This window comes from Athene noctua, chromosome 1 (assembly GCF_965140245.1).
Source record: "Athene noctua chromosome 1, bAthNoc1.hap1.1, whole genome shotgun sequence".
In the NCBI taxonomy this organism is placed as follows: Eukaryota; Metazoa; Chordata; class Aves; order Strigiformes; family Strigidae; genus Athene; species Athene noctua.
The window spans coordinates 196,040,871-196,053,972 of record NC_134037.1 but is presented as its reverse complement, the minus strand read 5'-3'; the positions used below and the strand labels follow the sequence as shown (position 1 = coordinate 196,053,972).

General features: G+C 36.3%; 1 protein-coding gene across 1 annotated transcript in view; it reads left to right on the top strand.

The window, feature by feature from the left end:
* The window catches only part of TGFBRAP1 (transforming growth factor beta receptor associated protein 1), a 40,604-nt gene that overhangs the window by 9,993 nt on the left and 17,509 nt on the right, over positions 1–13,102 (top strand). Inside the window, exons 3-5 of the mRNA XM_074909234.1 lie at positions 2,341–2,535; positions 3,512–3,666; positions 9,303–9,385. Of these exons, the coding sequence (XP_074765335.1) occupies positions 2,341–2,535; positions 3,512–3,666; positions 9,303–9,385 (433 nt within the window). The remainder of the gene's footprint in view (positions 1–2,340; positions 2,536–3,511; positions 3,667–9,302; positions 9,386–13,102) is intronic.

Here is a 13,102-nt window from a genome sequence, read left to right as displayed (position 1 = left end):
ACTTGTAGTGTTCCTCATGCTGTCAACTTTTATGTAACCAGAAGTTTTCATATTGCTTTTTTAAACAAGTAAAAACAAAGAAGTTTCTTTTTCAATATTTTACAGATATTTGTACTAAGAAACTTTTTGTTTTAAAACAAACTAAATCTACAGTCTAGTCTATAAAATCCTGAGTAACCTGATCTAAGTTGGTCCTGCTTTAAGGGAGGGGGTGTGGCTAGACTGGATGTCCTTCAGAAACCTCTTCTGACTTAAATGATTCTATGATTGTATAAATTTCTAGATTTCTTGGTGCTGAAAACAGTGTAGCTGTGTTTAGGTAACTCTTGTAACCTTTGGATAGTATATCCATTTTTTAATACAAAACTGATTACTGGCTTCATCTCAGTTTCATCAAATGCATCCCTGTACTATAAAAAGGCCATAGTTTCAGATTGTAATTGTTGTGTTTATTGTTATCCTTAAGTGAGAGCTGGATGAAGGCAGAATGTTTTATTCTACCACAGAAGCTCTAGCTATTGAGGGTAGAGGGATGTAGAGAGACATTGGCTTGGAAAAGTACTGTGCATTGCTCTGCATACCCTTTCACTTCCATAAAGGATTGTTTTATAATCACCTAAAAACCAGACCTCTGTCATTAAAAAAAAAAAAGTTTTTAAAGTCAGGTTTGTATAATATTTTTTTGAGAATGTCAGAGAAATAGAAAATTATGAGAATTAATATTTCAAATATAATTCACTCTGAGTTTACTACTGGTTAGTATGTATTTAACTCAAGTTTTATCACACTTCTTTGAAATGGGATTATAGCACAGAGTAACACTGGAAAGCTTAGAAATGGATAGTGCAGTCTGCCTGGCATAAAATTCCACATCTGATCTGTAAGAATATCAAGAACTATAGGGGAGATCTGAAATTATATATTATGGCCAAAAATAAGGTATTTTCTGTAAGGCGCTCTGATTGAAAAGCTGTTCATTATAGTGAAAAAGCAAATAGCATTACTTGCTAATATCAGCTGTGAAATTTTAATTTTGTGTTGCACCCTTAGTCAAGGTAAAGGGCTGATCATTTCAAAGCTGCTATAAAGGATCCAGAAGCTTAGTCTCCACACCGTAGTTCTGTAAAAATCTACAGCCTTCTTTTTTCTTTTTTTTTTTTTTTTTTCCCCGATTCCATGATGGTCCTCCTACCCAGCTACCCTTGCCTCATTATCTTCTGTTTGGAAGAGATTTTGTAAATTGAATAACATAATCTTTTAATCTCCTCTGTCCTTTAGAGCTCAGACTTACTCTGCCAGCTGTCAAGCAGCTCATTCCTGCTGAAGAACAATTTTCATGGGCACGTCTTTATAATGGCATGAGAATACTGGTTTTAAGGGGTATGCATTCATATTTAGAGCAGAAGTTTACATAGTGCTTCAGTATGGCTCATGTGGCAAAGGGTTACTGAACTAGGTCTGAAAACTTTGGAGGTTTTCTTCAATTAGTGTCTTGGAAGAATTGGGGAATACCAAGTAGCATAAATAGAGAACCAGTGGCATGTGATACAAAAGCAAGTCAAACTTTTATTAAGCTAGGAAAAGGAAGGAGGACAGAATAGGCAGGAGGAAAGATAGTGGCAAAGAAAAATAACTGAAGATTTGGTATGGTTGTTTTGAAGACAACATAGGAGGTATCACTGGAATTTTAAAAAGTCTTGGCTTTTTGGAAAATATGCTTTATACACAGCCTCTGCATTTTTTTCAAATGATTGAAAACACAGATGCCTCACAGGAAGTGACTTGTTCCCAGTCACTTGGGTCCTTGTTCTGTGAAAATTTTGCTGTAGCAAAAGTAAAGAAGTATAAGTAAATTGATTGTCTACTAAAATGATCTTAGGCATTTGATGCTACAAGGAACAAACTTGTCTGTATTCCCAGATAAGTCAGGCAGTGTGGGCCTGCAGCCTCCTACTAAGGTGGTATTGTTTGAATGCTGAGTCTCACTAAATATTAGTGTTTTGAAATTAATTCAAACTACATGTCATCATTCTTACTTAAAAAAATTGGAAACTTATTAAACTTGAACAATTCTTTCTTGTTTCTTTCAGTATGCCTCTCTCTTCAGTTTTTGGTTTTGTCTGCGAAAGCGGAAGTGGGGAAAGAAAAATAATTTTTGAACTGAACTAACCAACAGGTCTTTGAGGTCCAGGAAGGTGTGATGCGTTATTGTCATGTCACCTGATACTGTATCTGTTCTTCCTAGACTTTACTCTGTGCCTTGGTACCCATGCTTCACATTGAGAAAACAACAGTTTTCTACTAGCATGAGCCTCAGGCTTTGTTTTTCCCTTTTTGTAGGCATGTTTGCAACTGTAGACGGCATTTCACAGCGTGCACCTGTGCACTGGTCAGAGAACGTGATTGGAGCAGCTTTGTGCTTTCCTTATGTGGTTGCTCTCGATGATGAGTTCATTACAGTGCACAGCATGCTGGACCAGCAGCAAAAGCAAACCCTGCCTTTTAAAGAAGGTCACATTCTACAGGACTTCGAAGGTATTAAAAAGAACAGGTTTTTTGCATCAGTAATTCTAAAACAACCACTGCTGTGGACACAGTCACTTTAGTGAGGTTTTTTTTAAACAAAATATCTAGCGAGCACATTAACTGTTGAAACTTTCAGTGTAAATGCTTTCCTGATAAGATTCATGCAGACTACAATAGGAAAACTTTAGTCATCCAAAATTTCATGCTTCTAACAAAAATATATATTCAATAAATGTGATCTAATTGTAGAGTTAATTATCAGGTAGAAATCTGTGGGATTAGATTTTCTTCTTGTAGCCTGATTATTTCTTTCAAAGGAGTAATGTTAATTTAATACTATGAGTCAGTAATTGTGAGTTACAGGTGTTTGTCCATTGGCTATCCTGACAAAGTTCTAACATCTTAAATATTGTTCTTTTGCATTCCTTTCTAAAATATCTGTGTAAGAGGTTTAAAATGGGTTATTTCATAAAGAATCGTTAAACAAAAATTACAAACATTTTTTTAATCTGTTCTTCAATTAAGAACTCTTAAGTGGGGAATACATTGTGTTGCTCTTTTTTCCAGGAGAGCTGCAAACTCTAGCATTACGAACTGTGTGTTACTTGCTACCTTTGCACAGCTTACAATTTTCTAATGTAAGCCAGTGGAAATATCTGTCAGTTAAAAGTCCCTGTTCTCTGGAATCTCAGCAGTAGTTTCAGTGATGGCCTTTACAGCTTAGTTCATCATGAGAGATTATAACCAGTTTCATTTACTCCAAGTGGAATGAAATCTACCGTAAATAAATAAATTTACCATTATCTCTGTATTTCTGAAGTGCAATTTCAGGTAAACTATACTATCTAGTAAATATGGTGACAACAAAGATGAGTTTTGGAACATTGGTTAAGTTCTTACATCTTAAATAGTAAATCTTAAGGCTTATTTTTGAAATGTGTTTTTTTCTATAGAGAATGTAAACTGAATATGTCTGTTTGTCCAGGAAAGGTGATTGTTGCTACTAATAAGGGTGTGTATATCTTGGTGCCACTACCTTTGGAAAAACAGATTCAGGATCTTCTAGCCAGCCACAGAGTGGAAGAAGCCCTTGTTCTAGCAAAAGGAGCTCGAAGGAATATTCCAAAAGAGAAATTTCAGGTCTGTCCTTCCTTTAATTTTTGTGAAAATACAAATTTCACAGTGGGGCCATGTGTACCAATGGTCAAGTGGGTAGTGAGGGTCGGGGAGGAATTTACACTGAAGAGAGATCTAATACCTTTTATGGTTTCAGCCTGGGGAAATAGGTGTGCTGCTAAACTGGCTTGTGCTTGTAAGGGCTGGGATGTGGGCAGGGTCGAACACTGTTGTTCTGGGGTTTTGGGGTTGGTTTTTTTTTTTTTCAAGTGTGTAACTTGAAAAAAATGGAAAACAAAACCAAAAAACTAGTGATAAAAAAATCCAGTGCAATGCTTCCTTAGTACTAGATTCAGTTATTTGTTATTGCTGTTTAAAAAAGTATACTTCATTTCAGATTAGAATTTTTAGGTTTTTCATTTTTATTGGAATCTCTCATCATATCCTAAACTCCATAGTATCACAGCTTTGAAGTTAAGTGATGGGAAATCTAAAGCAAATACATCCTACTTTGAAACTCATACAAGTAGTACTTACACTGGTGTGTAACTGAATATTTTTTGTGTGGCATTATTTCTCAATAACTGTTCAATTAGAGTGTTGATTAGAGATTTATACTCATTTCCTTCTACGTCTGGTTTATATTACAATACATATTCTACTGTATTTGTTCCTATTTGTCGTTTAGAGACTGAAACTTGGAAAAAGTAGCATGAAATCTCTGCTCGACAAGTAGGTGAATGAGTATTTGACTTGGTTTCTTTCCTTTTGTAAAAGCAGAATTTGATCTGTAACCTGTTGAAAATCTGGTGGGTTTTTCTAATATCCTTGAGAGCATTTGTTGCCATTAAAATAGTATCTGTTGCATTACTTGGTTTGTTCAGAAAGACGTAAAGTTTGGAACGTGACTGGAAATTACAGAATTGCAGTGATCCAAAATGATTCAGTTGGGATTTTTACTCTCTTCTTTTAATTTCAAGAAGCTTATATATAATTCCTTGTCGTTTAAATTTTTGTGAAGGCCATTGAAAAGCAGTCATTAAATTAAATGAAATTTGTATTATCTTTCATTTTGATCCCTAACTCCTCCGTCGAACGAACAGCTGGGAAACTGCTGGAAGTAAAAAGCTTAGCCAGAAAAGTGTTTCCATCCTTTTGATAAGGTACAACTATCTGGAAGCACTTGAAGCTAAAAATTCTTCAGTAAATACAGAGTTCAGGTTCCAGCATATTTTGCTTTGCATCTTCACATCCAACTTTTCCTTTTCAGTCTGTTTAAAGAAGCAAATGAAAATCCTGCTGTGAGGACAGGATGCATGATCTAATCAATGTCTTCTGTGTGATGACCTCTGATTCTCCAATTATTTCTTACCAGTTTGTGTAGATTTAGCGTTGGGAGATATCTTTCTGTGTTTTGTCACAGGGTGAACTGTGTAATGTGGAATCTCATTCCTCCTAAGTTTTCTTGCATTTAGGATTCTTCTGTCTTTAGGATAAGTTACTTTCTGCTTACGTGTACCTTATGTGCACAGTGTCTGTCTCCATGAAGTTACTGTTTCCAATAATAATGTAAGTTCTTTCTAACTTAACATGCTTTTAAGGGTGTTCAGTTATTCTGAGTCAATGCTACAGCTGTAAAACAGAAAGCATATTACTTGCAAGCAAAATAGCCTGTTCTAGTTCTGGGCAGTATTTGCAAACTGATATTAACCAGCTTAAATTGATGGAGTCTCCCACTGACTCGTATTGAAATGACTCAACTTGGCTTAGTTGTCAAGATGTCCAATTTTCAGAGCTTAACGGTAGTTGGAAATGTAAGACTTTGAACTTGCTTTCTTATGTGCCTCTCACATGTAATGCTGTCACTACAGGTTTGTTACAAGCACATCAGCCTTTCTTTTACTGTGGTCTCACATAATACAAATCTGATGGACTTCAGCCAAATTACATGCCTTACATATGTCTTTTGCAACATCTCTTTGGCATACTTTAACTGATCACATAGTTGCTCCTTTTTAACTCCCGTCTAAGACTGCGTAAGATACTAATACATAATAGGTATCTTCTAATAGGTGTCTTTGGGTATCTAATCTGCAAGCTTTACTGATTCCTGAGTAGCTGACGCTTTCACGGCCTTATTTTGCCATTTTATATGAGCAGTGGGAACAAATGCATAGGTTAGCTATTAAGACACTTGTTCCAGTCACTGCAATTTATCCATATGGAATAGTGATAGTAATTGTCTGGTACATGTAGTATAGTGCCCTCTTTATCTTATGCTGCTTTAATTTCTGCAGTTTGCAATGGCTTTTGCCATCTTATGTATGACTTGAACTCTGTCATAGCATTGTAGGACAGTTTTTGATGACATTTTTTTCCTACGGTTCAATACTGCATTGTCATTGCATGCGTACACAGGTGCGTTCTCTTTCTCTACATCAGCATATATATGCTGGTAATGCAGAATGATAGTGGGATTGAAACAATACTGTGCTCAGAACTATTTGTATAGCCAATATTTAGTTATTGGAAAGAAGTAGGTCATGCATTAGTAGCCCTGTTATTTAACCCATGATCCCTGCAGACTGCAAATTTATCTCTGTCATCTTAGATGAAAATTCCTTTGTCTTTGAGCATCAAGAATTACTGCTAGATAGAAAATGCTAAGAAAAAGTGTTGCAAGGAGATGGCTTTGCTGAATATAATTTTTGGTAGAAGAATACAAAGGCCTTTCTACCATGCTACCATGAAATGACTGAATACTACTTAATTTTTCAGGACAGCTGAAGTTTGCAGAAATCATGGTTGATGGTAGTGAAGACCTTGGTTAGATTGACACACATCTTGCATAGGTATCTCTCTCTCTTTTTTTTTTTTTTCTTTTCCTTCTAATTCCTTTTTAGTTTCAAAGAACTTACTAACTTCACCCAACCTGACCAAAAGCTGAAGTGAGTTTCTAGAAAAAATTTTTTTGGCAATCTAGTTGGTAATTCTGACCACTTTAGAAAGGATTTTTCTAGCAGTTGAGAGAACTAAGGCTTTGCTATAGCAGCTTCAGCAGTCATCTTTGTTTCCTAGTGCTTCTTCAGATATGAATTAACACAAATCTTATTTCATGGTTTTGTAGCTAGATTTTTAATGTGAATTCAGTCAGCAATAGAGAATTGTCCTAAAGCGCTTGAAGTCCCACGATGGCCCTTCAAAAATGATAGGGGGATAAATAATATGTTGAATTTTGACTGGTTATAACTTAATACCTTTTTAGAAGGAGCCTGTTCTGGTCTTCTGGGGGAACTCAAGATGTTTCTTCTATCATAAACAAAAGTTAACTGCATGTGGTTGGCTTATAGGTCTAGCCTGTTTTTAAAAACCTGTGAGGAAGAGACAATATTGAATTTTCCACAGACAGTCTGGTCTGTTGCTTTCAGAATCTTTACCACAGGACATCTTAATGTTTCTCTCATCAGCTAACAAATCAACCTGGATATTCCCTGTCCCATAACTTCATCTTTAAAAAGTTGGAAAAGTGTCTGCCTGTAGACATCTTACAGCATTTTTGTGTGGCTTTAAGGGACAAGTGAAGATATATCAACGTTTAAATAAAAGTGAATATCACTTAACCAGGACAAATTTAAAAACGATTCCTTGGGCTTATACTTAGACTACCAATGAATTAATTTCAACTTCTAGTTGAAAAGATTGCTGTACAGACTAAAGTCTACAATTAAAGCAGTATTTTCAGCATCTTGGATCAATTCAAACTTAATTCAGTATCTTAATTCACTAAATATGTAAATATTAGTGGTCATTCCATTGCAAAGATTGAAAACAGATTGATTTTTTTTTTTTTTTTTTTTTAAAAAACCCCACAACCTTCTTCTGATACTAGTTAGCAGGCTAAGAAATGTACTTCAACCCTCTCTGGAAAGTCTGAGGCCAGGTTTTTGAAATTTTTCTGGTGCCACAAGGTGCAGATAGTTGTAGATTGAAATCCTTTACCAGCATCCTTAAGAATGTGACCAGATGGGTATTCATGATTTCACAGATTACCATTTATTGAGGTAATAACACAGTTGTAAATCCAAAATGATTTGAGTATTTTGTGTGTTAATCACCTCAAGTTGCTTTACTTTTACTGTAATGAAATTCCCTTTTAGTTTTAGTGTATTTTGAATAAGTACACTTGGATGTAAAGCATAGTAACATTAATATAAAGATGTCATGAAGTATTGTTCATTTATTTTTATATTGTTATGTCTGTCTGAAAAGGTGTGCCAGATAGCATTTCCCACTGTTTCCCCTTCTCTCCCCCAACAGTGGGGTGACAAGAAAAGTCCCGCAAGTTACATTCGGTTTTAATGGCTTGCAAATGATCAAGATTAAGTATTTCCTTAGAATAACCCATTCATACAGCATGCACAGGCTAAATGGATTTAAACCAAGCTTTTCTTTTGGTAAATCCACAAACTTTATTCAGGGTGCAACATCACCAGTTAGAATATCAGTCTACTCTACTTGAGGCTTGACACTCTTTAGCAATTCCTGCCTGGAATACATTGCTAATGTATTGCAGTTTCTCTGGGTGTTTTCATTTAATATGGGAGTCTGTTATTAATAACAGCATGCATGTACACTGCATATTCATGAGAAAGTTGAAAGGAAAGCTGAGAGGGTGTGGATATAGCCAGGTGTATTTGCAAAATACCAGCGTGGTCACCAGCTTTGCAGAAAACAGTTTAGGCTCCTTGCTTTTAGTAAATCTCTTTTTCTGTTGGGAATATTCTGAGCAGGAGGGTTTCATTTAATCTCGTGGTAACTAACTGACCATTCAGATTAAATAAATACCTAGCATTTTAAAGTAGTTTTGTATTCTTTTTCTAGTGAAATTCTTGTAAACTTCTTTCTGTCTAGGCATAACCTTAACAGTAAAACTTCATAACACATAGCTTTTCATGTGATTTACTTGTGCTTCTCTTTTTAAACAGTATTTTTATATACATTGCATAATGTACTACATATTGGATAAGTTGAACTGTTTTGGAAGTATTTTTATTAAAAAAACCAAAACAAAACACAAACCCCAAAACACAAAAATCTCAAACTGGCAGAAAATCAGAAATATGGTCATCCGCTGGGGTTGAGACTATGAGAATCACCAGCAATATTGCTGCAGAAGTGAGATGAAATGTGGAGACAGTTGTCTGTGTCTGATCAAGTGGGACCACCCTTGAGTTTAAATATTTTTTTTGTGCCTGCTGAAGCCTGGTTATCTTCAAAGATGACCGTTGGCTTTTCCTTTTGCAAATACCGTGAACAAAAATTTGAGGCAAGTCAGACTGATGTCAGATAAGTCACTGTTTGAATAAGAAAACTTAAACTTGCTATTTGTTGTCTTTGCTTTTAGTAAGTACTTGGGAACAGTGTTGTGTTCGCACACTTTTGTGTAAGAAACTGAGTCTGGGCAACAAATTCAGTATATTCAGGTACATACGATTTAAAATGTAGAGGATCAAGGCTTTATTTTGCATGTAACTTAACAGGTCTGGCTGAAGATCATGTGTTTGGTGTTTTTGGCAGGTAGTTATTGCAGTAGTGACTAGCACTATGTAAATAACTCCTTACAAATATAATAAACCTTTTTTCCCCCTTCTCTTTCATAGGTAATGTACAAACGAATCCTGCAGCAAGCAGGTTTTATACAGTTTGCACAGCTTCAGTTCCTTGAAGCAAAAGAACTCTTCAGGTAATTGTGTGACAAGAAATTTATTAATTTATCTTCTTTAAGGAGTTAGCATTCTTGGTTTTGAAAGCTTAGTTGCTTAAATGGGTTTTTTTGATGCAGATGTGAGTTCACTGTGATAAAATGATTTTGTTGGGACTGAAAACAGGGTAACATCAAAACAAGTTTATCACTGCAGAGTTAATGCATCTGATTTTTTGATATATTAACATCCAGTAGCTTTAAGGCTGTAATCTGAGTGTTGTATGAGTGGAGATTTTTTTACTTTATGCCCATGAAGGTTAAGGCTTTATTATTGAGCCTGTGCTGTGATTTACAGCATGAATATTACCTGGTGGTGCTTTTTTTTAAGAAAAAAAAAAAAAAAGTTACATTTTCAATGTTATTGACACAATTGCACTAAATTTTTTGAGGGTGCTGATACTGGATTTTTTTTAACACTTGTTCTGCTAGGCCTTTTCCAGAGGACAGATTATTTGTTCTTGAAGTCTGTACTAACCTTCCCAATTTAGCTGTTTCAGCAGTCACTTGTTTACAAATTGACCCCGGTACTCTGCTTTCATTCAAAAAATGCTGCTTATTATCTTTATTTTATCTGATAATTTCATTTCTGCTAGCTGTGCCTCTTTCTTTGATGGGGCACTGTCTACTTAGTGTAATCCATGCTGACCACATAAAATAACTCCCTTTGTTATCAGCTGAAATTCACTTTAAATCAGTTTAGACTCTATGGAAAAGAATTAAGGTTAGGCAATTTACTGTATACTGTGTATACAGTATAGTAAAAAAGTTGTCCTTGAGTTTATGTAAATGTATCAAGGAAGCTTTGGGGAATGTTAACTACTCATGATGACTTCACCATTTTGCCTCCTGCTCACCAGAATAATGGGAGACACTGGGCTTGAATGAACAGCGTATGCTATGTAAAAATTAGGGAATGACAGGAAAGGCCTGAACAGCATTTAGTGGCAATTTTTTTTGGCCACAACCACTTTCTGTATTACCTTGTAATTTTTGGTATTAGTGAGCAACTTGCAGTCTTCCTCTTCCCTGTAATTTTCCAAACGGTACACTGAATTGCTGTTCTGTTGTGTATCTGAAGTAAAAGTACAAGCTGTGCATAGTTAGGAATCCTTTACAACATTCCCACAAAGCCCTTCCATGTGGCTTTCCAATGGACTTATTTTTCAGTTTTTTCATTGTGGCCAGCTTTGGTAAAATAGCTTGAGGTTGTACTGGCTATAGTGTCTTCGTTGTTCAGGTTTGGTGGCCAGACTTGTACAGCTCTGCAGCTGTTTTGACTATGGCTGACACTTCATCTTTTTTTCTATCACTTTATTCCACCCTGCTAGGCAATAATGCCCTGTGGGGTCTAATCTGGGGGCCCTGCCTTGCTGGCAGTGGCACGAGGATCTTTTAAAAGCAGTGAGAAGGGGATGTGTATCCTGTGGGAGCTCCAGCACCTTGTGGAAGGAGCCAAGATCAGTTATGCAGCCTTCATCCAACTAGCAGTCCATCTGACAAATGAGCTTTAAAAGAACAGGATTGTAGGAGCTCCTCTATGGAAAGAAACATGCTTCATGAGAAAACGTGCTGTCCAGACATGAATTTTGTTGCTGAGTCAGCATCCCAGGATGTTCCCTTCCTCTAAAGGCTGCATTTCCAAAGCAGAACAACTGTTCATGAATTGTTGAATTCTGCTGGGAGTAGAAAGCAAAGATAAGTTTTCTGTGCTTTTCTTCTGGCCAGCCATGCATAAGCTATTCAGAGTATTTTGGTGACTCTGCAAAACTCCTTATGGAATCCAGGTTCCCTGATTTTCAGCCCTGGTGAACACACCCACTTCGAATCATATCTGGTTATACCCCAATATACACTCAGTCTTGTTAATTTTAGACTTACTGATGCTCAAAGAAAAAAATGAGAAAAATAATGGCAGTCTGTGTAAACACTTCCTCCCATCCCTGCATGTTGCTCTGCAGGTGTTTCAAGCTAGTGTTAGTCAGAAATAACTTCAGTCTTAAAATGCCAAAGGGAAACTTTGTGCCTATCTGAGAAAAGATGGATTTAGCAGTGAAACAGAGTGACAGGAGTACCTCCAAGAACTTGGTGTGATGTGAGTCTACTTCTGGCCAGATATGAAGTGAGATTGTCTCCCTCCTCAGAAAATATGTCAGTTACAGACTAGCGGGGAAAAATATTATATTGGACTAAAGGTCCCATTTTCTTGCATCAATAATCCTTCTTGGATAACCTTGTCAAGATACAGTTATATCTTATGCTTAACTTAACAGTTCTTAAATACTGAATAGTTCTTAAATGCTGAAAATTTTATGAGGAATACTTTACTGCTAAGTTCCTTTTGGTTATGCTGATGCTTTGGAATGCTGAAGAAAGTTGACAAAAAGAAAGGAAGTGGTAGCTTTATTGAAACTCAAATAGTTGAACAAAGGAAGGAGAACTTTTTTTAGCTGCATCTGTTAACCTTAAACTGAGTGGTCTGTCAGAGGGGCTTCTTTGGTCTGACAAATTCTGTTATAAGCAATAACAGAATTGTGACTGTGTTATATAGCTGTGATTTATATATTATATTTTTGCTATTTCATATTGTTATCATTGGAGGCTCGCATGCGATTAGACCAAAAAATTATGTTTATCAGGCCATTTGCTGATTTCTAGATGTCTTGCTGAAATGTTGGTAGCTGTCACAGTGACATCCTTTCTCTCCAGTGTGTTTGGTTATGTCCTTTCACTGGTTAGATGTTGCTTACAATCTGACAGGTCACATACTGGAACTTTTCTAAACTTTGTTGCTCTTTAACAAATCAAAACGTAAGGTTTTTTTTCACATTGTTGTCTCACCTGGGAAAGGCTGTAGAGATAGACTTACAGCTAAAGTCTCTCCTACACTGCAAAGGTTAAGAAGCTGCTGCTATTTTACCTGGAGACATAAGAAGTGTGAGATTTGCATCTTAAATGTGATTCAAGAATATAAGCTTCTATTATGGCCAGTGGGATCTAGGTAAAACAACTAAATCATGTAGGCTGCTTTGACAGGTCTGATATCTGTAAATTTAAGGATCTGAATTTAGTTTCCTGAAAACTTAGAGTCTGCCTGTTGCATTGTTTGTATATATGAAGTTCAAAAAGACCTAATGCAGAATTACTCAAAGGGAAGTTTCCTCTTAACATTAACAGCTTGACTTGTCTTAAGAAAGCCTGTTTTCTACTTTGTGATAAGTTGTTAGCTATATTTTGCTAAATCTGAGATGCTAGAAGCTGAAGACTCAAATGTGTTTGAGAGATGAGTGTTCTGTAGCTGCTTCTAAACTGTTTCCTCCAAATGTGGTGGCAAGAGGCACAAGACACCCACAGATCCCAGGAGCCATAAGACTTGAGATTGATGTTAACCGTTTGTTACAGCTGGGGTCATTGTTTAGTATTTGGTATTTTTCTGAAGAAGTTTGTTCTGGATCATACTGTGCTTTTAAGGAGGCTGCTTGATCACTGACTAGCTTTGCTGTGGGAAGAGCAAAACTGTACAATGTGAGCTTGAGTCAGACCCGCTGAGAGAACCACTGGTGATTCACAGCCCAGGGTTTGGGCTAGCCTGAGTTGAAAGCTGGCTTTGATTCTCCTTTTGGAAGCAGATGATCATTAAGGCCAGAATCTGTAAAGTTCAGAGGTAAAATAGCTGACTGCTTCCTCATCTAGGAAAAG